This window comes from Aspergillus fumigatus, chromosome 4 (genome assembly GCF_000002655.1).
Source record: "Aspergillus fumigatus Af293 chromosome 4, whole genome shotgun sequence".
In the NCBI taxonomy this organism is placed as follows: domain Eukaryota; kingdom Fungi; phylum Ascomycota; class Eurotiomycetes; order Eurotiales; family Aspergillaceae; genus Aspergillus; species Aspergillus fumigatus.
The window spans coordinates 1,627,256-1,654,984 of record NC_007197.1 but is presented as its reverse complement, the minus strand read 5'-3'; the positions used below and the strand labels follow the sequence as shown (position 1 = coordinate 1,654,984).

The 27,729-nt window shown below is 53.5% G+C and overlaps 11 protein-coding genes across 11 annotated transcripts; 7 read left to right on the top strand and 4 right to left on the bottom strand.

The window, feature by feature from the left end:
* The first annotated feature begins 140 nt into the window (after positions 1–140).
* On the top strand, positions 141–4,327 carry AFUA_4G06480 (dDENN domain protein). The gene is made up of 4 exons (XM_747085.2): positions 141–790; positions 872–3,187; positions 3,244–3,498; positions 3,563–4,327. The coding sequence occupies exons 1-4, from the start codon at positions 160–162 to the stop codon at positions 3,700–3,702; spliced, it is 3,342 nt and encodes a 1,113-aa protein (XP_752178.1). The 5' UTR covers positions 141–159; the 3' UTR covers positions 3,703–4,327.
* A 1,030-nt stretch (positions 4,328–5,357) lies between these two features.
* On the top strand, positions 5,358–8,482 carry AFUA_4G06460 (type I 3-dehydroquinate dehydratase). Its single transcript, XM_747086.2, has 2 exons — positions 5,358–5,881; positions 5,940–8,482. The coding sequence occupies exon 2, from the start codon at positions 6,166–6,168 to the stop codon at positions 8,356–8,358; it is 2,193 nt and encodes a 730-aa protein (XP_752179.1). The 5' UTR covers positions 5,358–5,881; positions 5,940–6,165; the 3' UTR covers positions 8,359–8,482.
* Positions 8,483–8,614: 132 nt separating this feature from the next.
* On the bottom strand, positions 8,615–10,301 carry AFUA_4G06450 (transposase; the record flags this gene model as incomplete). The annotated part of the gene is made up of 4 exons (XM_077804568.1): positions 8,615–9,081; positions 9,121–9,594; positions 9,654–10,144; positions 10,180–10,301. The coding sequence occupies 4 exons, from the start codon at positions 10,299–10,301 to the stop codon at positions 8,615–8,617; spliced, it is 1,554 nt and encodes a 517-aa protein (XP_077660714.1).
* A 364-nt stretch (positions 10,302–10,665) lies between these two features.
* On the top strand, positions 10,666–11,247 carry AFUA_4G06430 (uncharacterized protein; the record flags this gene model as incomplete). Its single annotated transcript, XM_747088.2, has 2 exons — positions 10,666–10,950; positions 11,028–11,247. Exons 1-2 carry the CDS (start codon positions 10,784–10,786, stop codon positions 11,245–11,247), a joined length of 387 nt encoding a protein of 128 aa, XP_752181.1. The 5' UTR covers positions 10,666–10,783.
* Positions 11,248–11,911: 664 nt separating this feature from the next.
* AFUA_4G06420 (transcription factor domain-containing protein) lies at positions 11,912–14,583 on the top strand (the record flags this gene model as incomplete). Its single annotated transcript, XM_747089.1, has 5 exons — positions 11,912–11,963; positions 12,029–12,458; positions 12,516–12,694; positions 12,755–13,784; positions 13,878–14,583. The coding sequence occupies 5 exons, from the start codon at positions 11,912–11,914 to the stop codon at positions 14,581–14,583; spliced, it is 2,397 nt and encodes a 798-aa protein (XP_752182.1).
* Positions 14,584–14,650: 67 nt separating this feature from the next.
* AFUA_4G06410 (DUF3632 domain-containing protein) lies at positions 14,651–15,662 on the top strand (the record flags this gene model as incomplete). Its single annotated transcript, XM_747090.2, has 1 exon — positions 14,651–15,662. Exon 1 carries the CDS (start codon positions 14,865–14,867, stop codon positions 15,660–15,662), a length of 798 nt encoding a protein of 265 aa, XP_752183.1. The 5' UTR covers positions 14,651–14,864.
* Positions 15,663–15,739: 77 nt separating this feature from the next.
* Positions 15,740–18,474, bottom strand: AFUA_4G06400 (putative pH signal transduction protein PalA; the record flags this gene model as incomplete). Its single annotated transcript, XM_747091.1, has 5 exons — positions 15,740–16,052; positions 16,101–17,078; positions 17,144–18,038; positions 18,098–18,152; positions 18,211–18,474. 5 exons carry the CDS (start codon positions 18,472–18,474, stop codon positions 15,740–15,742), a joined length of 2,505 nt encoding a protein of 834 aa, XP_752184.1.
* Positions 18,475–18,849: 375 nt separating this feature from the next.
* AFUA_4G06390 (putative mitochondrial carrier protein) lies at positions 18,850–20,191 on the bottom strand (the record flags this gene model as incomplete). Its single annotated transcript, XM_747092.1, has 4 exons — positions 18,850–19,056; positions 19,108–19,445; positions 19,493–19,766; positions 20,009–20,191. The coding sequence occupies 4 exons, from the start codon at positions 20,189–20,191 to the stop codon at positions 18,850–18,852; spliced, it is 1,002 nt and encodes a 333-aa protein (XP_752185.1).
* Positions 20,192–22,354: 2,163 nt separating this feature from the next.
* Positions 22,355–24,299, top strand: AFUA_4G06380 (putative sterol carrier protein). The gene is made up of 2 exons (XM_747093.2): positions 22,355–23,114; positions 23,174–24,299. Exons 1-2 carry the CDS (start codon positions 22,621–22,623, stop codon positions 24,054–24,056), a joined length of 1,377 nt encoding a protein of 458 aa, XP_752186.1. The 5' UTR covers positions 22,355–22,620; the 3' UTR covers positions 24,057–24,299.
* Positions 24,300–24,328: 29 nt separating this feature from the next.
* On the top strand, positions 24,329–26,365 carry AFUA_4G06370 (uncharacterized protein). Its single transcript, XM_747094.2, has 2 exons — positions 24,329–25,796; positions 25,868–26,365. The coding sequence occupies exons 1-2, from the start codon at positions 25,662–25,664 to the stop codon at positions 26,135–26,137; spliced, it is 405 nt and encodes a 134-aa protein (XP_752187.1). The 5' UTR covers positions 24,329–25,661; the 3' UTR covers positions 26,138–26,365.
* Positions 26,366–26,431: 66 nt separating this feature from the next.
* AFUA_4G06360 (uncharacterized protein) lies at positions 26,432–27,684 on the bottom strand. The gene is made up of 4 exons (XM_747095.2): positions 27,536–27,684; positions 27,292–27,486; positions 27,123–27,234; positions 26,432–27,066 (listed from the first exon to the last, which is right to left on the bottom strand). The coding sequence occupies exons 1-4, from the start codon at positions 27,635–27,637 to the stop codon at positions 26,960–26,962; spliced, it is 516 nt and encodes a 171-aa protein (XP_752188.1). The 5' UTR covers positions 27,638–27,684; the 3' UTR covers positions 26,432–26,959.
* Positions 27,685–27,729: the final 45 nt, after the last annotated feature.

The window sequence follows — 27,729 nt, the reverse complement described above, 5'->3', positions numbered from 1 at the left end:
CCAGGTCACAGTTGATTGAGATTTGCTTTTTCAGTTTCATTTTTTGGCTTCATGTGATGACGATAAACTACACGGTAGATTTTGTGACGAATTGAACGATCATCCACCTGCTATCAACTCATCACACCCCCTCATCCCCCCCCCCCCTCTCAAAAAATAATGCCTTACTCTTCCACCCCCGAGGCGTCAACCACGCCTCTTGCGGACTACTTTTGGATAGCTGGCGTGGATGGCACAGAGGTACTAGAGACCTTTCGAAGGTTGGGCGATGAATACAGGGCAAACAGCGCCACTTCTCCTGGTCCCGCTCTCACAGATACCATTGAGGAGGATGCGGACGCTGAGGAGGCTCACGACTCCCGTTTCGACGGGCTCTCGAGACCCAATTCGACTTTGCCCGGCTGGAACTCATTTCAGCGGTTCTCCATGCGCTCGGAAAACGCCGCCGAGGGAAACGCGAACGGCTCCAACAGCAATCGAAGCAGCCTGACGATCAAGGGTGCGCAATCCCCTCGGGGCTCGTCGTTTCTGGAGGACTTTGACTTCGACAAGGCGCTGTTCAAGTTCGCGTCCGAGAGAGACTCGTTCCTGTCCGACCTGAGCCTCAGTGCCGGGGCCATCACGCCCGCCTCACGCCCCCGGTCGCGGTTGCGCACGCAGAAGATCACCGCCGAGGAGACTCCATCACAGCCGTCGAGCCTACTACGATCTGGGATCGGTAGCGTACGACGACACATGGCCTTCCGGGATATGAACAGTATGAAGCGGCAGCCGTCGGTTGCCCGTCAAGGTGAGTCCATTCCCGGCGATATTCGCCATACGGCGCCATCTACGCTGACAATCTACTAAACTCTGTTCTTTTCCTGGACAGCTTCCATTCGTACTTCACGGCGTCTCAGCAATTACAACTCTGTCATCCCCGCTCCGCAACCCCTAGAATTCTCCCCCACCATGCACCCTCTGAAGCGGCGATTCGAGCCCGTTCTTCTCGATCGATATCCAACAAAAGGTATGACGGAGGAGCTGAAGCAGCGCGGAACCTTCCCGGATTACGTCCCGATGTTTGCCTTTCCCAATGATATCAATATCGTGTCTTCCGACCAGCGGCCTCGATCCACGTGGCATGGGTTCACCATGACGACTGACAACGGGTCCCGACTGCATGCAATCTGCGTAATCATCTGGATCCCTCTGAACCAACGAGCGGCCGAAGAGTTGGAGAAGCGCTGTGAAGAGTGGAGGAAAGAGAACATGACGGACGAGGAGCGAGAGCTGGCAGCGAGTCTCGGGGAACGGCTGGCCTCCGAGCGGGCCAAGCTGTCACGGCTCCTGGCGAAGCTTCCCACCGTCGTGTCCGGGTCGGAGTCGAGAGAACAGTTGGAGGATGAGATCAGCGCGGTGGAAGAGAAGATTGGACTCATGACCGATCTGCTCCGGCCGGTGCGCCACGGGGCGGCGTCAAAGATCGAAGGCTTGACCGACGGAGAAACCGGTTTCTGGATCCCCCGCGCATATGGCATTTTGGGGCGTGAGGAGAACATGACTAGCTTCTGGAAGGAGTGGTTGAAGGCCATCATTGTCCCCATGACCGACGGCGGCGTTCAGCGAGTCCCCCCCAGCTCGCCGCGCATGGGCGTCTGGCAACCCTTGGAGCGATACGTGATGAATCTGTGCACCGAGGCATTCAGCCCCAACTCGTCCAAGACGCAGGTCGAGCTGGCCGTCCGGGAGCTGCGCCTCTTCGCACGCAAGGAGGCGGTCAATGAGCTGCCCGGGTCCCGAAACACGGATCTCTATGCGTTGTTCCGGACGCTGTCCCTGTCAAACATCATCATTTTGTTCGAGTACGCCCTGACCGAGTCCCGCATCATCTTTCTCTCGTCCCACACGTCGATGCTCTACCTGGCCACCAGAGCCCTCGTCGACCTGCTCTTCCCGCTCCAGTGGACCGGTGTGCTGATTCCCGTGCTCCCAGCACGGTTGATCCAGGCCCTGGAGGCCCCCTGTCCGTACATTGTGGGGATCGAGCGTCGATATGAGAAGGTCGAATTGCCGTCCGATGACTTTGTCCTGGTGGATCTGGATGCCGACGTGATCGAGAGCACAGTGCAGCCGACGCCCCTGCCGCGTCATCAGCGCCGGAAGCTGCTGTCGCTGCTCCAGCTGGCCGCTCCCCACCACAGTCGGTGCGCGGTCCCCACTGGCCCTCCAGCTTACGCAATCGAGACGTTCCCCTTCGATGCCTTTATGTCGGAAAACCCGTCCATCTTCAACGCCCGGGCGCAGTCCACGCAACTGGCCAAGTATGTCAGTCTCAATTCGAGTGCGTTTGGTCAACAGTCTGTGCTGCCGACTACGTTCCAGCCACTCATCTTCAACGCGTATCTGTATGCACGTAACGAGCAAGCGGCGTCCAGGGGCTTCTCATCCAAAGGCTCCGACCGACCGAGCACCGGGTCCACGTCCAAGACCGGGTCACCCCCTTCCCCGAGGGACCATTCACCGACCTCGGGCCACTTCCCGCCCAGCTCCCGGAACGATTCGGGAATGGCTCTGCAGGCTTCGCTGCGGGAGAAACGGTCGGGCCATTTTGATGCCTCATCCCGGCGAAGCTCGTCCTTTGGCATGGAGATGAGGCCGGGTGTTCCGAGACGGCCGAGTGCTCCTTTCCTTGGTCATGCGCCCAACCTGTCAGTCACCACGTTGAACACGGAATACAACTCGGGCTCCACCTATGCACCGTCCGTCTATGCTCAGTCCACGGTGGCAGCCTCGACGATCGTGCCGCAGTCTGTCGCGCAGCCCATCCACAATGCCGAGGGCACGTGCTGGGTTGAGGGCCACTGCCTCCAGGTGGTCCCGGCCGATGACAAGGCCGTCTGTGCCGTGTGCGATGAGCGAGCGGAGGACGGCATGTACCGATGCAGTGCCTGCAAGACTCTGGTGCACAACCGGTGCGCTCTCCAGATCTGTCTGGTTTGTCCGGCAGCGTTCCACCCGGAGCAGGTTCGGGCCGCCTTTGTCAGATGTTTCGCCAGCCTGTTTTACACGTACAAGAAGTTCCTTCAACCGGCCACGGGCGACAAGAAAAAGGCGGGTCTGACGTACAGCTTTAATATGGAAGCCTTTTTGAAAAGCCTGCCTAGCGAGCATGCGGAGTACATTGCGGTCCTGCAGCACACACAAGGTAAGCGCGGGGAAAACGTAAACCACATGCATGGTCTGTATTGCTCACCTCGTCAGGTTTTAACGAGTTCATTGGGGAAAGAGAAAGGGTGAATCCCAAGTCAAAGGACCCCCGACTGGCCTTGTTCGATGAGATTGTCCTGTCGAAACGGAACCGGGGCCGCTCTTCGCTGTTTTCTAGCCGTACCACGACGGATTTCCTATCCGATACCTCGAACCATCTCTGGCGAACAGCCAGTGCCACTTCGTTTCCACCGAGCAGCAGGGGTCAGCAGACTCTTTCAGGGGATTACACTCGCATTGTCACTAGAGGTGCGTCGACGATCGACAAACTTATTAGTTAGCCTGCCTGTAGAATGACGCTAATCCGTCGCAGCCCCAGCCAAGCTCGACACCAGCCTGATGAAGGAACCGCGCATGATCAATGGAGCGCCGCGAGTGTCAAAGACGGCCAACAATGCTCGTCGGAAGCCACTTCCTAATCTTATGAACGGGCTTGCTATCTCCCCTCCGTGAAACAGGGAGATTCGGCGTTGGAGGGGACTTAATATGCCCTAGAACACTATTCGATATGACGCTGGCCACGTGGCATGCAGCTGTCATCGAATCTCTCACTGGGGCCAGTTGCCGTGTTTTCTTTCACTGTTGTCGCAGATAGAGCATCGTCAGGTCATTTGCACCCCAAGACTTGGCTCGGCCACCGTCGAGAGGACGATATTCCGGCCTGCACTTGGAAAGCTGCTTGGGTGGACCGCAACGAGCAATGTACGAACTAGCAATGTTACTTTGCATGGACATGGGAGGGTCCGGGTCGCCGGAGCACGCCTGAGGCAGGCCATTGTTTCCGCGCTGAAGAGTATTTCCGGATCAGCTCCTCTACAGACGGGATCTGGACGAGTTGCACGCATGATTTGAGCGCGGCACATGTCACTACCGATGACGTGATGGCCCGACATGAAACCTGACCTTTCGAGGTCATGGGGGTACGATACATACATCGACGCCGGCATATTTGTACACGTACACTTACCGATCTTCTTTTACATTTTACAATGAGACAGCGGTTATGATTATTTGGTCTTATGCTTGACTGGATTTGGATTTGGCTTTGGATTTCATTTTTCTTTTCTTTTCTTTTCTTTTCTTTTTTTTCCTGTTCTCTAATACCCTGAATGACTGACCGGTATTTCTCCAGCTGTGTTTGGTTTGTTTATTGATTTTTAGAATTGTTCCCTTTTCTGGAAGACTCATCTTGTTGCATCTGTGAATGTGTCATTGGAATGGTGGCCTGCGTTTGGTGGGCCTGGAATGAACGACGATACGAGATTGCATGAGTAGTTGGGTTTGTCTGTAGAAATCTGGCTATTCATGACGGGACTGGACAGGATTCCGTCCGATGCCAGGGACTCCGGAGTATATATATTCTTCACCGTGGATATCAACCGCACAGGATAAACAGGGACGGTTGACCGGGCCATTGAGGCGCGGCGGATCATCCTTCAGATAAGCATGTCTCACCAGCAGATTCTTCCACAAATGCCAGGCCAGGTTTTAGAGATGACGGGGCTCATCCGGGCTCTATCAGACTGGTTACTGTTGCCGATGTACACTCCTCTGCAACTCTTTCTTCGTCATGTCTTGGCTTCCTACGTAGTAAGCTTAGAAGTTGTCCGGTCGACCTCCTGGTCAGTAGCCGGGAAACCCCTTGCGAAGGTCAGAGGGTGATCTGGGCCCGTGGTGCCATGACTATGGAGCTGTCCTAGGGTAAGAAAGTCCTCAAGTAGCCCATACATCTGAGGACGGGTGGATTCCCCAGGAGCACCAGGGCCAGTCAGATGGGGGCGGTAGTGCTCCGTAACGGCATGAGCATTCTTTTCCCTCGTATCATCGGAGATTTTAACCCTACTCCCTACGGTAGATCGTCTATTACGGAATACTCCCATCGAGTATACCTGGTCTTTAGGGTAACATAATATGGATAGTTCCAGGTGCCTGGTCTTGCTACCTTGTAATGATATTCTGATCATTAGGGTTATGGTGTTGAGGGTATCTGACCAGGGGGATCATGAGTATTTAGCCAAATATCCTATCTTCCCCATTACTCCTTTATATCTTCTATCATCCTCATCACCTTGTTCCAGGTTCTGAGAACGCTGGGATACCAAATGAGATACTGCTGATACGGTTCTAGCGTACCCCGTAAGAAAGGATTCTATTGGCGGAGAAATAGGGTCCGGCAGCGGAGGCGGAAACCCGGGGAAATTCAGCCGGAGAGAGGAAGACGCATTGTTGCATTTGCCGTCCATGGGATCATCGACCAGACGACGACGACAACGACGAGAGAACAAGAGAAGAAGGAGAAGAAGATCAAGACCCATTTGAGAATGTTACTCTCTGATGGCTAGTCGGGGTTTGAGTCGCTAACTCGTCTTCTTGCTCAGGATCTTGCCTGCTCCTTGTTGCTTGCTTTCTTCTATCAGGGGTAGTCATTCTTACAGTCAGTCCGATACAACACAACCATAGAACTACGGCGTTGCCGGTCGGTTTCCAGCTGCCTGGCCCTGGTGGATGATACCCTGCAGGACCTGGTTATTCTCCCTTCGATTTTTGAACTGTTCCGTCCCTCTATCATTTCTCCTTTTATCTCGCTCGATTTTTTGATATATTTGATACCCGTTCGCCCTCTTTTTGCCGAGTAATAACCTACCCTGCCTACCTCCCTCCATCGAACAGGGACTAACGAGCAATTAAAGGCTAAACTCCCTCTTGTGCGGGTTTACCCCCAGAGTGCCATTGCCAGCAGAACAGAACAGCATCCCAGTTGAGTGTCGGTCTGTTGGTTCACCCATTGGTTTGATTTGATTTTATTCTCATGAATGATACCATCTTATCGTTCTGTCTGAGACTCCACTGCTGTCGTTTATCCATTGGAACTTGGGCCAACTATGAACTGAGCAGTCTATCTGCCCATGCAATGAGATGATGCAGACAGCCATTCATCAGCCCATGGCGATGACCATTCTTGCTGATACCGCTCCTTCTGTGACCAACAACAGCGCCAGCGCTCCGTCGCCAGCGAATGGTGCTCATCCCCCACTGGCGACGGCTGTCTCGGCCAATTCAGCCGTTGCCGCCGCTCCCCCGTCGGTCCCCGCGGATCCTCCGAGGACGGTGGTGGTAGTTTACAGGTCCGGCCAGGACTCCATTGTGCACTTGGTCGCCGAGGTTCTGGGCAAACCATGGACCACGGAAACGTCGCTGTCCACCCTGGTGACGGGCAGTAATGCCGTGGTGGTGGGGATTCTGGCCGCCGAGCTGGCGCGCAGTCTCGACGAGTGCGACCCGTCGACTTTGATCGTGATCAACACGCACTGTGTGGACGACGGCTCGTCGCCGGACGAGGCGCTCACCGATCGCTGCGACTACGAGTTTCTGTACTCGCACAGCCCGTTTCTGCGGCGCGATCTGACGCGCTTCCTGTCGTTGATCCTGGGCCAGACGCGGCCGCACGAGGATCTCAAGACCAAGACCCGCACCAACTTCATCTCGACGACGTTCCCGGATGTGCATGCGGCGCTGCCGAACCTGGACATCTTGTCGGTCGGGTCGGATGCGGTGGAGATCCGGGTGGATCTGCTGGTCGAGCCGTCGCCGCAGGGGGTCGTCAGCCCCGTGCCGAGCCTGCGGTACGTGGGCCAGCAGGTGATGCTGCTGCGGCAGCACACGGAGCTGCCGATCATCTTCACGACGCGCTGCACCAAGGAGAACGGCAAGTTCCCCATGGACGATCCGATGCTGTTCTACCGGTACCTGCGGCGGGCGATCCAGTGGGGGTGCGAGTACATCGACGTGGAGCTGTGGCTGCCCGAGGAGATCCGGCGGCGGCTGGCCGAGCAAAAGGGCCACAGCGTGATCATGTCGGCGTTCCATGACTTCTCGGGCACGTGGAAGTGGACGTCGCCCGAGGCGGCGCGCATCTTCGCGGAGAGCGCCCGGTACGCGGATATCGTCAAGATGATCGCCATGGTCCACACGATCGAGGCCAACTACGAGCTGGAGTACTTCCGGTCGACGGTCAAGGCGCGCGGGGCGGGCGACTCGTCCCCGCTGCTGTCGGCGGTCAACATGGGCCAGATGGGTCAGCTGTCGCGCGCGCTCAACACGGTCTTCTCGCCCATCACGCACCCGCTGCTGCCGATGATTGCGGCCCCGGGGCAGCTGACCGCGGCCGAGATCAACGAGGCGATGCACATCATGGGCGCCCTGCCGAAGCGCGATCTCTACGTGATCGGGTCGTTCCGGGCGACGCCGCAGTCCATGTTCATGGAGAAGTGTTTTAACGAGCTGAGCCTGCCGCACACGCTGACGTCCATCGACCGCGGCCCCAAGGGCACGATCGAAGGCGTGATCATGCAGCCCAGCTTCGGCGGCGCCTCGGTCAACCCGCCCATCTCGGCCGCGACGCCGTACATTCCCGCCGTCAGCGAGGCCGCGCGGGCGATCGGGTTGGTGGATACCATTGTCGTGGGGGAGTCACAGTCGCAGTCACAGTCGCAGTCGCAATCGCAATCACAATCGCAATCGCAATCGCAACCGCACGGACCACCAACGGCGAGAACGTTAATTGGGGAGAACGCCACGTGGAAGGGAATTCGGGCGACGCTCACACGCGACTACGTGCCGTCAGCCTACCGAGGCCGGGCGGCGATCATCCTAGCAGGGTCGGAAAGCGATGCATCGGCGGCGATCTATGCGCTGCGCAGTCTCGGGGTGGGCTCGATCTACACTGTGGGATTCCGGGCGACCGGACCGCTGGCGGCGGGACTGGAGCCCTTTACCTCGATCCAGTCGGTCAAGCTGGTCGAGCAGCCATTTGTGATGGTGTCCGCGCTGCCGCCGGAGAAGTCGCTCCTGGTGCAGCCGCTGCTGCGACACTACCGCAGCAACGGGCGCACATCCCCGCGGTCGACGCGGGGCAAAGTGTATCTGGACCTGACGGCGAGCTCGGGGGAGCGCAAGGGGGATCCGGTTGGGGTAGCGGTGAATGCGGGCTGGACGGCGTACGGGATCGACGAGGTGACGGCATGGACGACGGTGGAAACGATGCGGCTGCTGGTGGGACAGAATGTGCCGTTTGATTTTGTGCGCATGGCTTCGGGAAGAATTTATTAGATGCATTGCCTCTATATTCATTTGGAGTGAAATCTACAAATCTATTTACATTCGCATACCTGTGCATTATCTGTGACTAAGGCTCCCCCTCACCGCTCCGCGTTGAGGGTGAGCCACAGCGAAACCACCAACCACACCGAATCCACCATTTTTCGATAGAAATCATGATTTTGATGCCATACTAGGGGTTATCTATATAAAAAAAATTACTATTCTCATCTACTGCCTTTGCTAATCCATTTGATACCATATTCTCTTATGTAGATGCTAGTGGTGGGGGCTTACCATGCACTTTCTCCCATTGCGTTTGTAAACGTCTCTCTTGCGCGGCAGCATCTTTGGCCTTCCTTGAAGCAATTGATCGATTTGCATCACGTAATGTCAATATACCAGACTGGCTAAGCGGCTTAACCTGCCGCTTAGTATATTGACGCCGTAGGGGGGCCTGCGCGGCCCTTATTCGACCAATAGTTTCATTTGCTATAGCCAGGTGCTCAGCGGCGATTCGGTTATGTTCAAATATCCGTTCAAGATTTCGCTGCAGCTTTGGTGTAAGCAGATCTGCATGCTTAGATAGCTTTGCCTGGTTCTTCTTAAGGGCCTGAATCGTCCGCGGAGGTGAGATATCAATACTAGATGAAGATGGCGGCCGAGATGGCGGCTGAGAGGGTGGCGTAGAGGGAGTCATCTTATCAAGATCAGGCGCGTAGATATCCGGAATTCCTTCCCATAGTAAGATAGCAAGATCGTCAGCTATCTTACTATTGACTGGCCAGATTCCACGATCTTTGAAGGCCTCACGGATGATCCTTTGGTTGAAAGCCTTCTCTCGTACTGGTCCAATCATGTGTAAGAATTCTGACTTCCCTACAGGCTCACCAGCCCAGTAAGATAGCTCATTATTCATACGACGAAAGTGTTGCTTATAGCTTAAGAATGGCTTACCATCCAAAGGCTGGCAAAGATGTGTCGTATGAGGAAGGAATCCAAAGGGAATAACGCCATTATCTTCGCAAAGTTGCAAGAATTCGACAGTGAGATGAGAGCCATGGCCATCAAATATAAGTATCCGTTTCTCCCCCTTCTTTGTACGCTCGTTTGTTGCATTGATAAAGCTTTGAAGCCATTGAACGGCTAGTTCATCTGATATCCAGCCATTAGGAGACGTCGCTATCGTAGTATCTGGTGGTAAGGCCTCGCTCTCATTAAACCAAGATTCCATGAAGATTCCGTTGCCTTTAGGAAGCGAGCATAGATTAGTATTTAAAGGAAGGGAAGAATCATTAGGAACTTACCTTTAAAGATAAACCAGGGATCCATCTGCCATCCATCTGCAGCTACACATTCAATAGCTGTAATATTCTCTCCTCTTTCGGATTCGGCAAGATCAGGCACTTTTGAACCTTTTGAACTGATTACCTTCCTAGATTTGCCTTCGCCAGGCTGGAAGCTGCATTCATTAAAGTTGTATACCAACCGCGCTGGTGTATCCTTTTTAACCACCCCTGCAAGCTGATTATACCAATGTGTCAGTAAACCTGCATCCTCAGCTTGGATACGCTTGGATTCCTTTATCTTTTGCTTCGCTGGGCCTAGATTAAGGTGTTCTGGAAGTTGTTTCTCAAAGTGATATGCCCACATCTTGCTAACCTGCCTAGATTCCCCTGCGCGTCGAAGTGCCTGATTTGCATACTCTTCTAGTAGCTTAGGCGTCACTGGCATATTCTGATCACGCATACAGACTATCCACTGGATTAAGGCCTCCTCCTGGTATCCCTTAAGGGCTCTATTAACTGGTTTGTTGGCTAGTCGAGGATGTACATGCTTCTTGATGTGATCACGTAGGGTCGCATAAGGAACACCATATTCACGCGCAATCTTGGAGATATTTGGCTTTTTTTAGGCCTGAGCGGCCTTGCAGGCCTTGAGGAGGTAAGATTCATTAATTTTAGAAGATTTAGGCATGTTGGGTGGTTGGAATAGCTTCAAATAGTCAAAATATCGAAAAATGGTGGATTCGGTGTGGTTGGTGGTTTCGCTGTGGCTCACCCTCAACGCGGAGCGGTGAGGGGGAGCCTTAGTCACAGATATACCACAGAGTACTTACTGTCTTGGAACTTCTTGGCTGGACTCTGGAGTAAATGTGGGGACCCCGGTTATGTGTACGGTAACAACCGGTATTCGGAGAGTGGCCGGTATTTCTGAGTGCATCCTCCTTAGCCCCGACCCTGACCCTGACTGGGGGGCAATATTTAAGTGTAATTCACGTGGAGTGGACGGAGAACAGAATACCGAGATCCGGGAGTACTTCGACCGAATCAAAGCTAAGACTGTTTCGTTAGGGTACCTGGTCGATCGGAGACGCTTCTCCAAACCCGACCAGAAGACTCCTGGTGCAGGATGCGGGGAGTTAACTTGTTAGGACATGATGGACAAGGGTTATCTACTCCGTAGCGAGGATGCTAGTCAAGGGGCTGAAGAATCGGGTCAGGGGATGATGACCTGCACCTGCGCACTGCAGAAGACTAGGTCTAGGAGGTCCGTCTCAAATGGAGTAAAAGGCCAGTGGGCCACAGGACGGCAGTTCGGTCCGTAAGAGAGAAAGAGAGTGGGAGGGAGGGAGAGCGCGCGCGATTAATCTATTTTGTGCAAGCGAGGCCAGACTGAAGAGCAGATGAAGAAATGATCGACTTCCCCGGATTCTGCGGACTCTTCTTTGGCTGTACGTCCGGAGGAGATGGATACTCTGGACTCGCCTGGAGACTGAGACTGACACTGACACTGACACTGACACTGACACTGACACTGGGACTGGGACTGGGACTGGGACTGGGACTGGGACTGGGACTGGATCCGTACAACCCCCCGCACTCCGGTGGCACAGAATAAATTATCCTCCCCCATCTCATCTCGTCTGGTCTCGTCGCCAGGCTAAAGGCTGAACTACTCTAGTCAACTATTGAGTTAGTTCTAACCGGGAATCGAGTGTGGTCCGACACTAGACAATCCTCCGTCTCTTCATCTCCAGATTCCCCACTCTCTGGCCATTCTCTCCTCATGCTTCGTATTTCTTCTTCTCGCTGCTACCACTCACTAGTCAACTCTCTGTGGACGTGTCTATGATCTTCATACCGGTTTTCCTTTTCATTTTTTTGGCTTTTGGCTTTTGCTTTAGACTGCCGCAGCCTTGAGTTTTGAATTGAAGCTCTGGACTTCATCTTCCTGATCCTCATCCTTTCCTCTTCCTTTCCCTTCCTCCTCACTCTCTTCCCTCCGCTTCCTTTTTTCCTCCTTCTTCTTTGCCGTCTCAGTCTTCCCAATGTCTTGACCAATTTTTCTATTTCTACTGTAAATCTATTCATCTATTTATCAAAACCTCATGTCGTCGGTTATTTCTCGCCCCGCCGTCAGTATTGACCGGCTGACTCCGCGCCGAGTCACTGCCGAACCGCGCGAGTCCATGAACTGCAAATCATGTCGAAAGCGAAAGGTAAGTGTTTCTTTCTCTCTGTTTACCGAAGTCCATTCTAAGTTGTAGATCAAATGCAATCGGATGCGTCCGAGCTGTGAAGCCTGCAAGGTCTTTCAATGCCCATGCATCTACGGTATCTCGCCTCATCCTCCGGTCCTTGTCATGTCATGTACCCGACCTACTAACTAACTGCCCTAGATGCCGTCCCCAAGAAGCGCGGCCCCAAAACAGACGTCCTCGAGGCCCTGCTCAAGCGTGTCGACGGTCTCGAGAAACGTCTGCAGGATGAGAATAAAAATCCCATGTCGCCCACCTCACCCGTCGAGCCGAACAAGGAACCTCCGGATCCGTCCGCCTCAATGCATGCCCTCGCACGCCCATCCACCTCCAGCACATCCACTACCAGCGTCCCCCCATCCGAACCTTTTCCCCGGCCATTCTCCTTTCCGTCGCAACCGTCGCCTCCCGTGCATTACTTTGCCCTGCCGGATTCCGTGTTGGATGCGTACTTTGCTCGCATCCATGGCAAGCCCTACTTCATCCTGGACGAGTCGGTGACTCGGCAGAGTCATCAGATGGGGCAATTGCCTGTCGCTTTGTCCATGGCCATCTACGCCATTACCTTGCGGTTTGTTCCCCCCCCTCCTTGCCTCTCTTTCATCTAGTTCAGCACTGACCATTGCAGTTATACGAGCTCACCGAACCCCTCCGAACAGTCCCTGCGAATGGCCCTGGATTATGCCCTGCAGGCCCGACGCATGGTAGATGTCGATCAACCGACCATGGATGGGCTACAGGTCCTACTTCTGCTCTCGCAGACATTCCTCGCCCATGGTCTGGGCAAAAAGGCCTATATGACTTTCAGTATGCAATCCATCGCCTTCTGGAAAGACAAGACAGGATAGTATTGATTTGACTGTATAGCCAACTGTGCCTCCATGGCCATTGCTCTAGACCTCTACCGCGAGCCCCCGAAGAGTCTGCCTGCGGGGGAACGCGAGATCCGCCGCCGGCTCTTCTGGGCCGTCTACATCATGGACCGCTTCCTGACCTGCGGCTCGAAACGTCCCGGCCTCATCGCCGACCACTCCATCGTCCTGCGGCTCCCCGCGTGGTCCCCGCATACGGCCGGACTCAACGTCGAGGGCGAGCTGTTCAACAATGTCGGCCCCAACATCCAGTACTCGAGCGACCCGCGCCGTAAACCCGCGGCCACCGCCCTCCTCATCGACATCACCCGCATCCTGGGCATCACCAACCGCTACCTGGCCGCCGGCGGCGTCAAGGGTGACTCGCACTTCCCCTGGCACTCGCTGTCCAACCTGTCCAAGATCCGTCAGGAGCTGGACATCTGGGCTACCGGTACCCAGGATGTGTTTGCGTCGGTGGAAGCGCTGTTCGGCCATCCCGAGAGCTCCATCCTGCTGCTAAGCAAGCTCATCTATCATCTCGTCCACTGTCTGATCTACCGCCCGTTCCTGCCCATTGACCTGGTCGAGCTGCGTGGCACCGGCCAGCACCAGTCGTGGCAGATCGAGGCCACGAACCTGTGTTTTTCGCACTCCAACGCCATTGCCGAGCTCGTCGAGCTGGCCCGCAACTCCCCGCTGATCGAATGGCCTGCCTTTGTCGGGTACTGCGTCTGCACGGCGGGAACCGTCCACGTGCACGGCGTGCACTACAAGGGCCGTGAGGGCGAGGTGTTTTCGTCCAGCGCCGAGTTTCTTACTCGGGAGATGCACCAGCTGACCTGGCTGGGGTCCTACTGGGCCGGCGTCCAGCACCAGCGCGAGATGCTGCAGACCATCTACACCTGTCATGCGGAGCTGGTGCGCACGCTGGCCACCAGTCCCATGCGCTTTTCGCCCGTCTTTCACCTGGAGGACTTTTTGGATCGGTATCCCGGTCTGACGGCCGACGGGTCGCACGTGCGCCTGGTGGATATGGATGATACGTAAGTTTTGCCCTCTTTTTTTTTTTTTTTTTTTTTTTTTTTTTTTTTTTTTTTGGGTTGCTTGCTCTGACGCAGTATGATCTGACTCGGTAGCCCCCAATTGGACCCATACTACCGATCCATGCCCGCATATCCCATGTACCATAACCAACCACTCCGCGCGCCCGTCACCCTCCCATCCAACCACAACCCGTCACCACGCCGCGACTCGCACAGCACCGCCAGCACTGCGACCAAGCCGCCAGGCGTCTCGTCGCCATCGCTCACCTTTCCTCCTTCGCAGCATCCCCAGCCTTCGCCGCAACAACTCCACTCTACCTTTCCGCTCGGCAACGCCGACCTGACCCACCCTTCTTCCTCGGATGCCAGCAATCACCACAACCACAACCACAACCACAGCTTCTCCCCACCACCGCCATCGGCCATGTTCGGCTTCTCGCCGCCCGCCTTCCTGACCGAATCCCTGCCCGTGGCGCCCACTCCGCCCTCCCACCCTCAGTACGCCACCTTCCCCTTCGACAGCAGCAGCAGCAACAACAACAACAACAATAACAGCAACCATCAAACCCACACCGGCCAAACGATCATGACGCCCGGCGCGCAGTCCCAGGCCAGTTCATCACATACTGCCGGCGCCGGCGGCGGCAGCAGCGGCAGCGAGGCGGGATCCATCGAGAAAGATCCCTTCCTCAGCTTGCTGGAGCAGTTGGCGGAGAACGAGCAGAACTCGGCGGGGGGGCCGAGTGAATTGGATTTCTTCCTCGGGGGGGTGGACGTCGAGGTTGGTGAGAAGGAGTAGTGGCCTTCTGCCTGGTTGCGCGTCTGCAATTGTGAATACAAATGGTGTATATATGATACATAACGAATGATACCCAAAAATCGATTGCTTTGTTTATTTCAGCCAGCCCATTCCCATATCGATAAGGTGGTAACTGCCAAACTGGTAACCGTCATACGTCATTGATCACCCCACCAGATACCCATCCACATCAAAACCTCACAACACCAAACCAAGGACAAGACAAGACCAACGACCAACGACCAACGTGAAAAACAACCTCGTTAAATAAATATCAAGATATGACCTCCCCATCAGACTCATGGCCCGCAATCCTCACTACCGCCAAACACACCCCCCGAACATCAACACCGAAACCCGACCTCCCCTCCCCACAGCAGCAATCCCTCATTGACTCCCTGCGGACCCTCCCTCGCATGAACCAGGATGTCGAGGCCGATGCAGCTCAATCGCAAGCGGAACTAAAATCAGCTATCGCCGATATTCTATCCGAGTACGAGGACGAGGACGAGGACGAAGACGACAAGTCCTGCACCTCAACATCCAACGAAAATAAAACCACAATCGAGGAATGGGAAAACCTCCACGCCTTCCTAGCATTCATCACCAAGGAACGGATTGTCCGGCTAGAAGACGTCGGGATCCATGTTTTGAGGGTTGCGCTGGAGAGGGGTGAGCCGCACCAGCACCAGCACCAACACCATTATTCGCACCGGCGGTACCCGGAGACGGGAACGAAGATGGAGATGAAGACGGAGCAAGGGGGGAATCGGAAAAAGATGGCTGTTTTCGTCTCCTGTGCGGCCATCTGGGCGGTGGTCATGGGTGAGGAGCTGTGGGAACGGAGGCATGAGACTGACGAATGCCCCGTGGGATTGTCTCTGTCGCCTGCGCAGCGCGCATCTGCGGCTGCTGCTCCTACTGCTGCAGGGGAGGCCGCCGCGGCGACTACTGTCTCCAAAAGTCGCTGGCAGATGTGGATTGATCGGTTTCAGTTTCTGAGTCTGGCTGAAGATCTGGATATCAAGACGAGGGAATTGGCTGCCGAGGCGGCCGCCGTGATGCGTCGCGTGACTTAGCTCTCGCTATATATATACTCCACAATGGTATCATTCCCTTGTATATACATCTGGATACGTCTTGTCTAATGCATACATCAACCGAATCGGATTCCATCGCTGGGATCCCATTGCCCCGGCTGTCCTCGGTTGTTCCCTCCCCCGAACCGGATCCCCATCTCTGGTGACCACATGCCAGGCGTCGGGACCGCGGGCGGTGCCACCGGCGCTCGTGTCGGTTGCGGCGCCGTCAGCGGTTCTTCCGGGGGTCGCGACGGTTGCACCTGAACGGGCGGCTGAACAGCTGCCGGAGGTGATGATAGTTGTGGTTGGTGCGGGGGCTGCTGCGACTGTCGGAGGCGAGGCTGCGAAATATTCAATGAAGCCATCGCTGCAGCACTTGCAATATCACTAAATCGATCAGTCATCACAACCTAAGCCGATGACAAGAGAAAATACCTTTCTAGCTGACTCGCTTCCATGCGGCGCTGGTGCACAAACGCCTTGCAGTCATCCCGGAACCTCCCCACAATCTTGGCCAGATCGTTGTAGAACTTTCGGCCCACTTCAATGTTCGAGATGATCTCCTTGTACTTCAGATACCCGTTCTCCAGCTCCTGCAGCGCCTTCTCCCGCTCCTTGGTCGACGCATCCCCCTTGTGCGCCCGAGTGAATGCCCGGTTGGCTTCGCGCACCTGCGCCGCAATCTGGTCCTGATCATGCTGCTCCTGCGCAACCATCTCCAGGTCCGAGTCGTACAGATGAAGTTGATCCTCGAACAGATCCTCAAATTGGCTCGCCTGGATCGGCTGCATGGGAAACTCCCGCTCCAGCCGCGCAGTCTCCTTCAAAAGCGCCTGCGTGACATCATCCGCTCGGGCCTTCTCCTTCAACGCCTGCGCTCGCCGCTTCCTTCGGCTCTCCAACCGACTCACTTCGCTCAGGCATCCCCGCAGCCGGATCAACTCGCGCTCCACCTCCGGAGGGATTGCAGCCCGTCGGCTGCTGGGAACGTACATCTCCAGGTCGCGATTGGTGCCTGTGAGCACCCGAAACACCGCTTCCGAGTCCCGTAGCTTCTGCTCCACGAGATTGTCGCTGCTTTGCGCCGACGTAAAATACCCGCTGATCTCACTCGACGTGGTGTACAGTTTCGGCGCCGCCGCCTCGGAGGTCTGACGGGTCCATCGATCAGTTCCGTATTTTCGCCGTGAAGCTTCATCCTCCGCCTTTTCGGCCGCCAGCAGCTCGACGCCCTCATTGTAGACCGCCTTGTCGTTGGCCTTGACCTTGGCTATATCTTCAAGCGACCTCCGCAGCCGGTGCAGCCCGTCCTGCTGTCGCATCTCCTCGGCGTGAGCTACCAGCGTTGGAGGCAGTCCAAGGGGCTTCTCAAGCGCCTGTAAAGATCCTGGCAGGTTCAGCGATGATAGCAAACTAGTAATGTCAGCTTAATCCACTAAAAAAAAGCGGCCAGGACATTCAGAGTTGCAAGAACGTACTCCCGTAGTTTGTCTGTCATGGTCTCCAACTCCCCAATAACTCTCTCGTTGACCAGTCGGTCACGGCGATCCGAGTAGATACTGGCCGCAATATGAACTGCATATGGCACCAATTTGGCAAAAAGCGGCTGCCCCAAAGGCCCGTTCTCCCCCAGCATGGATATCGCATCCGTCACCTGAGATGGCGCCTTGGCCGCAACCATACACGCGCGATCAATGATCTTGAGCTCCGACTTGGGCGGCACAGGGTTGAGATAGATGACATCATTGTCTTTGGTTGCCCGCTTAAGGTCCTCCGACACGCGGCTCTTCAGGCCATTGAGATCTCCCAGCACGGCCCGGTTTATCCAGCGAGACTCCTTGAGCGCCTCGTTGACGCACGCCTCACTATCCCGCAGCCGCGCCACTTCCTCACCGTATTTTCGCTTCTCCAGACAGTCCAGCGACTGGCGGTATTGCGCCGCAGCCGCAAAGTGATGGTGTTTGGCCGTCATGTGGTGGATCCACTCAGGGCTGACCGCATTGGACTTGACCGCGCAGTCACCGGCCTCGGCGTAAAAGTCCGAAACCTTGGCCGCCAGCCGGGCGATCGATGCATCCTTCAGACCGTCCTTGACCGCCTTTTGCCAGAAGCATTCCTGTGCCTGGGCCAGAAGAAGTTGCTCCAAACTCTGCAGGGTCATTTCATCCATATCCTCTGGCGGGGACGTTCGCAGGTCGGGCAGGATATCGGCTCGTAGGTGCAGGAGGACCCCCGCAGACTGGCAAAAGTAATTGCATGCCTGCTTGAGTCCGTCGGAAGTCGTTCGGTTAACCGAGAAAGCTAGCTGGGAGTATAGCGCCGCCAGATTGAAGAGGATGTTGGCCAATTCGAAGCGAAGGTTATTCTGTGAGACTTGACAACGGTCAGGTGCTCATCCGGAGTCATCCCTGGGAAACCGGTATATCACATACTAGGTCTGGTTGTATTGAATCCAAAGGCAGGATACCATGGAAACTCCACCCCCACCTATAGCACTCAATCAGCATGCTGTACGGCGCAAAGAGCTTGTTTCCAGTACACTCACATCTACCGGAAACTTCCCACCCAGCCATTTCAGTTGCGCCGCATATGTGACCAGTCGACTGATCCCGCTGACATGGGGCTCCTGGACATTAATCGCCTCGTTTCGCAAACGGTCAATGATCAAGAGATCGTCTGCGAACATATCTGGTCGCTGGTCATATTTGGACGAAATGTACTGGGTGATTGCATCGGACAGGGACACAGCATGGGAGCGCCGAAATGGAACCTGAAGGATATTTCTAAAGAAAAACATCAGTAAACACATCAGTGAAAAGGTTTTAACAGCACGTACGATGTCATTATGGTGGTTGAGGCATGGGAAGCGTCGCAGTCAAAAGTGGCCGGCCGCTGTTGGGAACTTTTTGTTGACAGCGAGATGGCCCAACCCCGCCCTGCCTCGCCTGGCAACGGATGACGTCCTCTCTGCCTGAGGCATTCCATGTCCTTCCTTCAATATTATTTAAGGGCATATTTTTCTATGACAGTATTGATTCATCCTGATATTTGCTACGAGCTTCTGGCTCATGTATTTATGTACTCGAAACGTCTGCCCAACCCATGCAAGAAATACAATGCCTATCCCCGGTGCGCCAAAGACCAGCTCCGTTGTTTGCAAGAAAAATCAACCATGCAATTCCCGCTAGCCCTCCAACTGGTTGATCCGCATCTTAATGTACTCGAACATACTCAGGAGAATCATATTGTTGACTCCTGTACGAATAAGAATGACCGATAGACCTTTATACATACTCGACTTGGAGACGGCCGCTGATGCTTCGCCCACCTCCTTGGACTTGCCAAGTAGCACGCTCTGGGCTCGGGTCTTGCGAGTATCAAGTGGATAGGTCTGGCAAAGATTAGCAACTTAGACCGTTTCATTAGAGAAAAAGTGCCTTACGCAAAACCAAGGCACGGTGCTACAGATGGCACCGGCAATCATCGGACCTCCAAAAGGAGACTTGTCCGGCCCCAATTCCTTTGCCGCCAGCTGCTTGACAGTTTCATAGACGCTAAAATACAAGCCGGATCCAATTGTGTCGCGCATCGCATGGAGATGGAAACCCGTGTACAGGCCGCGAAACCCATACCGGCGAACAATCTGCCTGATCGCCTCGATGGTGCCGAGGCGTGGTCTGGTGCGCAGAGATGGGTCCCGCACCGCATCGGGAGACGCCTGGGAACGGTGAGCGACCAAGACGGATGTCTGCACAACGTTCTTGGCCAGTTCGAAGGGACCTACCGAATCAGCAATTGTGGCGGTTGGATTCAATCACGAAACTTACATGCGAGCGGAGAGGTGATCAGGCCTGCAATGAAGCCCGCGGTAGTGAAGGTGAAAAGAGTGGACACAGTGGGACTGCTGCCTGGCGTGTTGTAGGTTGCCAGAGGAGACTCGCCAGTAATTCTCTCGACAAACTCGGAGATGCGGTGTTTGGCGACGTTGTACGTGGAGAAATTCACGACACGGACCGCGGTCACACTTGCCAGAGGAGGGAGAGCTCCTGTATTTTGAATATTAGACCCGTCGATTGCGTAGAATTCAAGTGCAATGTCAACCTACCAGCGACGTAGCCCCGGGGTCCCTCGGTACGCCAAAGATAGCGAACACATTGGAAGACATTCTGGAAGTTGTGTCTGTTCACGGGGTCAATTCTGCCAGCGCCCTTCTTGCAGTGAACTTGCGGAAAGAAATAACATACGTCTGCATACGGGTCTTGATATTCTCCAGAGGAGTCTTGGGAAAACCCGACATATCAGCATCCATCCCGCTGAGTCAACACCCGATAATCCACACTTACCACAGACAGAGTCGCGCAGATTGTCGAGGTCGCCGACGCCACCTGGGTTTTGTATTTCTTCAAGAATCTGTTGCGTGTGGCATCATCCATAATCCAGGTGTTGTCCGCTCGCATTCTGACAGTGGAAGGTTCTGGAGGTGAAGACACAAAGGGCGCATGTTCAGTGTGTTCGTCCAAAGTCATCCCTGAAAGTTGCCCATCTGGGGCAGAAGGTAGAGGAGTTCTGCTACAATTGATTGCTTAGTCGGCAGAGGTGAAGTGCGATGTATCGTGAGCAGCAGGCTGGGGAACCCTATGGAACGCAAAGCGGTCTCTCAGGGTGCGAGCAGACCGTTCAGCGTCCCACAATTGTCCATGAAGCGGACTGAAACAGCCCTTGTATATGGTCTCTCTTTCGTCTTTGAGGAGGGCCAGAGACTAGGATGGCCGGCAATGGAGGACAGCAAACTCGCAGAGCTCTGGCGACAATGGTGATGCACGAAATTTTGGGCTGTCTACGGCATTCGAAAGGTTCAAGGTGACGAGACAATTCGATTGCACTACACCACAGCAGTGACAGAGCTTCAATCAGCAAGTCTGCATCAACATCCCTCGTTTTTTGCGAGCAAAAGAAAATCCCAGAACTTGCATGGGAGGCACAAATTCAAGCACTTACCTCGTGTGACCTCGATATCTCCTCTCTAGTGAAAATACCAGCCAAGATGGTCACCACTTGACAGAGTATGAAGAGGAAAGATCGCTAGAAGGGCAAACAGACAGCCAGATAACGATCCGTCCAGTCGTGAACTGAGAATACTCCCACCAGTGACTAGCCTAGTTTAAAGTCCGAACAGCAGCTAAACCTCAGAATTCAGGCAGGCATGTGGGCCGTCCTGAGCCAGTGGATCACGGGCTTCTTGAAATGGCTTAGGGGCTCTGGCTCGGTGACGTCGTCGTGAAGCATCCAGTGTGCCCTTCTGGAGTCGCATGTCATGAAGAAGGGGTACAGTGGCCAGGGTTACAAGGCCGCTTGCAGATCAATTCAATTCGTTGCTGCTCCTCCTTGAGCAGATATTCTACAATACACCAACCGTTAAGCTTGAGCTTGGGTATAATTGCAGCCGAGCAATTCATACATAGCTCTTAGGAGACTATCTATGACACACTAACTCACTATGGAGTAGCTACTAGCTACCTAGGGTAAATATCGCCCCAATTCCCTGGCAGACTAGCCAGTTATCATGGAAGATTGTACTCAAGAATCGATGTGGCGGGCGTGGCAAGGGAGATGCTGTTGCAGACCAAGCCAGTCCGGTGCTGGTCGCGTTTACCCCGCCCTAATCAGCAGCCGTTTTGATTGGCTCTGTATTGGAAAAGGATGTGCTCGGACTTGGGCCAGTATGATTCCTCAGGCATAGATCGCTCGTTAGTATCAGGCCACGGCTGCTGTCAGAGAATACTTTGATGAACCTCGTACAAGGCTATTCGACAAGTGAACGAAACACTGTCGCACTACTGTACCTCTCCTGAGGGTATGACCAGACTGGAGCACGAGCAGAGTTTCCCAAAGGGTGACACTACTTACCTACTTATAGTGGGATCGATCAAACAAGTACACATGAAATCAGTGTCAGGACGTTCCTTGGATCAGTAGGGGGTAATCGCTGATGATCCATGAATTTTATTTGGTCTGTTTACTCGGCCTCTGAATACAAGCCATAGCATCAAAGAGAAAATAAATAAGAGACAGTAGGTTGGGAATTTGCCCCTATAGAACTGTTTGGACAAACATCCTGATGATCTCTCCAGCACCATAGATGCTTTTGGGTAAGGTAGTACTACTATACGGGGTTTGGGGACTTGGACCTTGTGCTTGTGTATCCGAAGTATATTCATGCGCAGCTTGCTAAAGCAGGTGTGGACTGTAGAGAGCACATGGTTACTGTTCACCTATTCCCTTTTCTTTGCTAGTCTCCCGAGCCCAGATATCCTCAACCATACCTAAGTTTCCTTGGTGATAGCCTTCACCTGCTGCTTAGGCTTCATCTTAGGTGTTGATATTCTTTTAGCTCTTAACCTTCCTTGCTTCCAAAGAGTTGATCATTAGTAACATATAGTTATTTATTGCATATGACCTTAACTGTCTTTGTGATACATTGAAAGGTCTTCAATGTAAAAGTGTGTTGATTCACCCTGAGCTCATCTCTAATTCACATATGGCGTGGCTTCGCCTGCCTTCATTCCATCTTCAACCTAAGGCAATCAAGAACACGGTCATAAAACAAAAAGAAAGCCCGGATATGCAAGGACAATCATATGAAACACACGATTACCACGTACATATCCTCTTTATGCGCTCTGATGAATGCATGGCAGCATGATCAACCAAACATCCTCGGGACCTCGGTCGCGGCAGCGGCTTGTCCGCCCCGCAAACCCAAGAATGGGGATGCTTTCAAACAACTACTGGTCTAACCACTAATCACAACAGTGCTTCTCCGCATTCAAGGCGCAGACGGCAAATGTTATATCTATGACAATCATCTCTCCCTTTGATCCGGTGATCAATATCCTCAACCTTTTACCTTACAAAGATACAACACTTACACACCTCTCGGGCCCAACTAATCAGCATGGGAAAGAAGCAAGTAGCGCCCGCCTATGTCCTAGGCGTGGGCATGACCAAGTTTATCAAGCCTCGTGGGAAGGTCGACTACCATGAACTCGGATTCGAGGCTGGTGTCAAGGCTATGCTGGACGCTCACATCAATTACGATGATGTCGACCAAGGTATTGCATGCTACGTGTACGGCGATAGTACCTGCGGTCAGCGTGTCTTCTACCAATTCGGTCTGACCAACATCCCCATCTACAATGTCAATAACAACTGCTCGACCGGCTCAACGGGTCTGGCCATGGCTCGCACCATGGTCTCCCACGGCGCTGCGGACTGTGTTCTTGTTATTGGTTTCGAGAAGATGAGCCCTGGAAGCTTGCAGTCGGTCTACAACGACCGGGCTAATCCGACTGGTCTCTTTGGTATGATGATGGCCGAGACGAGGGGCATCACTAACGCCCCCGGTGCTGCACAGATGTTTGGCAATGCTGGCCGGGAGTACATGGAGAAGTACGTTGAACCATGCTAAATGCTGCATGATTTACCCCTGCCGTACTAACTTCCTTCAGGTATGGTGCCAAGAATGAAGACTTCGCGGAAATCGCTCGTATCAACCATGAACACTCCAAGCGCAACCCCTACTCGCAATTCCAGGATGAATACACGCTCGAGCAGATCCTCAAGGCGCCTATGATTCATGAGCCCCTCACCAAGCTGCAGTGCTGTCCAACCTCGGACGGGGGTGCTGCCGCTGTGATCGTCTCCCAGGCATTCCTAGACGCCCGTCCCCACCTCAAAGACCAGGCAATCCTGATCGCAGGTCAGCAGATTGCAACGGACACATCCACTCTCTACAACCGAAGCTCAATCGACCTGATGGGCTTTGGGATGACCCGCTACGCCTGTCGGGCGGCCACTGCTGAGGCTGGCGTCAACGTTAAGGACATCAAGGTCTGCGAACTGCACGATTGCTTCTCTGCCAATGAGATGATCACGATTGACGCACTCGAGCTCTGTGAGCCTGGTAAGGCGCACGAGATGGTTCGCAAAGGTGATATCACCTATGGAGGCAAAATGGTCATCAATCCCTCCGGCGGTCTCATCTCCAAGGGTCATCCCTTGGGTGCTACCGGTCTTGCGCAGTGTTCTGAACTGGTCTGGCACCTGCGCGGATGGGCCAACAACCGATTGGTCCAGGGAACAGATGTGGCACTGCAGCACAACCTTGGCTTGGGTGGTGCAGTCGTCGTGACTGTATATAAGCGTGCGGACGGAAAGGTTGCGGCTGCAGTTCCTTCAGACGTTGTCGCGAAGATCACTGGACTGGGATACAATCCAGCCGTCGAGGCAAAGGGCTTCACAGCCGAGCAAGCTAAATCGGTCCTTAGCAGGAAGCACAACGACCAGTGGGCACTGGGTGACACTCAGGAGAGAGTGCTCGCACGCTTCTAAGTCAAACTTATTCTTGGCGAAAAATAAACATGGCTTTGCCTTTTAATGAGATTCCAAGGACAGCGATATAACCATTTTGTATACTCTTCAAGAAACCTAAATATCAGTGTTTATGCATTCAACTAGGTACTCCGTACTTCATCTCTTCTTCGGGACCCGGTTGCAAGTTTGACCGCACAAGCCTGCTTACCTAAGTCGAGTTTTCCACCACGGAATAAATTTTGCGTTGTTTTTCTTCTTCACCTCCTTCTCTTCTTTTTTCTCTTTGCCAGGTCTCCAACATACCCTTGTTGATGGATTGTTTTGACCATCAAAGCTTATCCGTTCCGTCTGCAAATTTTAGATTCGAGACCGAGAGCGATTATCGCGTGCTCGTTCTAATCCCAACACCTGCCATACGCGCACGAGGTGGTTGGGTTCGCTTTTGAGCATACATCCCTTGAAGGGAGTCGGTTCCGATATCTTCTAGGACGGATATCCAGTACTACTTTTCTTTGCTTCAATCACAATTGGTGCCCACGGAATGGATGTTCAAATGGGATGAAGATGATCATCTCCCGGACACTCTCCGTCGATCCATGCTCAATTCTCCCTCGCGAACTAACTTGCAGGTCACTCATGGTATTGACTACTCGTAGGCGGCAACTTTCTTGCTTTCCTACAACGATCATCAGGCATTTTCGAAGTCTCGTCCGTCATCTCCATGATATTCGAGGTCAAAATCGTGCCGAGAATGAGTCAACATCTTGTTGCTTAAGACCTCTCTCGTGTTGCGTCCGCTCTCAATTTACATGGAGCGGTACGTGTCAAAAGAAGAGAGGTACATTCCAGTAGTACCGTTCTGCATGGCTGCATGATCATCCACAGTTATCAACCAGCACTACCATCGACGGTGGAATGTGTCGTGGTGCCTTAGTTTCCATAATTCCGAACCATGAATGAATCAAATCTACTTCTCACTGATGCTCTATCCCCTATCGTACTTCCTCAACCCTTGCGTGCAGCTCTGTTTCAAACATCATTAAGCTTTCGCCTCGAATATCTTGACTCGGAAGCAAACTCTCCTTGTCAAGCCAGCTACGTAAAGGTGGCGCTTCCTAGGGCAGACGACGATCTACATTCTTTCATTGCCTCCTTGGGTCAGAATGTAAACCAGCTTTTGAAGTCTTCAAGGGCCAATGTCTTGGAAGCTGCAGGTGTGAGTTTGATATCCCCCTTGCTTAACACCAAGGCACATAGCTGACCCGCGGAACTTGCATACGCAAACCTCCCCGTCAGGAGAATTTGCTCTTACATTCGAAAGACGAGGTTGGTGGCATTCCTTAAGTACTCACGTAGAGACGCGCAAGCCGATAAGGGGAGCAAATGTTCTCTGAGTTGACATTCCCCTCCCCCTTCCACTCCCCATCAGTTATAAAGCATGGCCTCGACCTCGTTGATGGTCAACGGTTGAGTTTTCCTCCTTGACTGTCTGGGTGTCAAGCACTGCAGTTGCAAGCCACATAACTCTCCTCTTGTGCCCGACGGCGTCCTCTCTGTTGAGATATCCTTTCTTTTCAGAAATCACATCCACAATAATCAGAATACCACCACTTCTCATCCAAAATGGCTCGTTTCAGCTTGTCTTTCCTTGCTCTCTGCTTCTTCCTGGCCCTTGTGGTCTCGGCGTTGCCCGCCAAGCCTGGCGACGATGACTTGGATGCTGGTGATGCCGTTGCAGCAGCTCTCAGCGCTCTCAAGGTTCGTATTTCTGCTCCTAACATCATTCTCTGCAAGCTGTTCAAGTCAGACGCACAAACTAACTCAATCAGGCCTTTGAGAAGCTGGACCAGGAGAAGAACAACACCCCAGAAAAGGCCTCGCCTTCTCATGGAGCCACTGTGAAGGAGGCAACCCCAACGTCGCAGCCCATCCCATCAGGCACTCGCACCACGGTGCAGACCCCCGCCTCTGCCAGCAGCTCTACCGCTGCTGCTCCGAAGAAAAAGCAGAGCAGCACTAACATGCTCTCGCACATTCCCATCATTGGCGGTGTGCTGGGAGGTGGTGAGGGTCTGGGAAGCCTTCTGCCAAGTCGGTAGATTACACATGTCGAAGACAAAGTGGAGGCCTGTAGTTCGCCCCGGGGTCGTTGAACGGCTTTATCTCTGATTTCCTGAGATGTGAGGTTTTTGTCGGGACCGTTGGGTGCAGTCTATGCCTTGCTTTCCTACTTGGGAGCAAATTTGTTGGATATTTCCTGGTGCAGTGGAAAGATTTGTCCTCGACTAGTACATTAATTAGAATCTCAAAATGACAATGGAATTTCTTTCTAACTTCTAGTTTGCAAATATATTACGAGTCTATGGCAAGTTACCATGGTGGAACAGGCTGTAAACTTCCGTCTTTGGATGCACTTCATCATGCTTCGACGTCACTTGCTTAGACAATTGGAAAACACATTTAGTGTCGAACGGAGGGAAACAGAGCACCGATAGCACGCATTGGGCCAAGATGACAAAAACTCCAGTTTCTGACTGTCTGCTTTGGATCCGAACACTCTAGCATCGAGTCGAATCTGTTGTGATGCTCATAGCGAACTTATATGTACAATAACGAAGATCATGGTGGCGATGGACAGCGCTAGGGACAACAAGCTATAATCATATCACCCTTTCTTGTCTTCATCCTGCTTAGGTTGCCCGCAGATTGATCCAGTCGCTCCGAAATACGCAGGCTCACATGTGGAGATATATGCATACCCGACCATACCATTCTGCGTAGTCTCGTAGAACCATTTCTGCAGTCTACTGCGGGGCGTATACTCTTCTTGTGAGCTCGTTCCCGTGTCTCAAGCAGGCCTCTAAGCAGACTACCTGTTTTGTATTTTGAAGTGACATGCCTCCCGAGTACTAAAGACATCATCATGAATTGTTGTTCTGGCTCGCTTGTTGTTGCCCTTGATATAGACCGGTGTAGTAACCGGCAAAATACCAGGCCATCATCAGATTCTTCAACCCTTCATCCTGGACTATAACGTTCAACAATTAGTCATCGCAGGCCCTAAGGCTATGCAGGGAAGGTCACCTTGTGCTAAAGCAGCATATGGCATCGCAGCTGCTCCCGCCGGAGCAGGCTGAGTTGGATGTTTCATCCCGGACGGCTGCTGATCAGTCGCTGCCGCGTGCTCCTCTACAGCCTGAAAAATAGTCAGAAAGACTAGTTCGCTTGCACGATGCGGCAAGAGGTGACTCACATCTGGTACTTGCATTGATGAGCTTTGTTCTGCTGCAGTCGATGCTGTCGTTGCCACAGCGTCATCATCCTCCATGGCATCGGCAGCTTCATCAGGCTGCTGTCTGTCCTGATCCAACCCGGCACGCTCCGCAGCCTCAGCTTCTCTCAGAACATCTTCAACATCCTCACCTTTGGCATGTATGCTGTGATACAACTGGGGATATTGTATTAGATAAGTCACGTGAGAGATACAGGAGACGTACTTTGTACTCTTCGACTGCTTCATCCCAGCTTTGAACGAGGGCGGAATCGTCCCATATTTCTTCTTGTGTCAGGGGCCTATTCGCATTCTTTGCTTTCCCCATTTTATGAGCAACTTGTAGTTGCGTAGTTGAGCAGTTGACTGGTTCCTGTGTGGATTAATCCCGCTGCAGTGCCTGCGGAGAACCAGACTCAC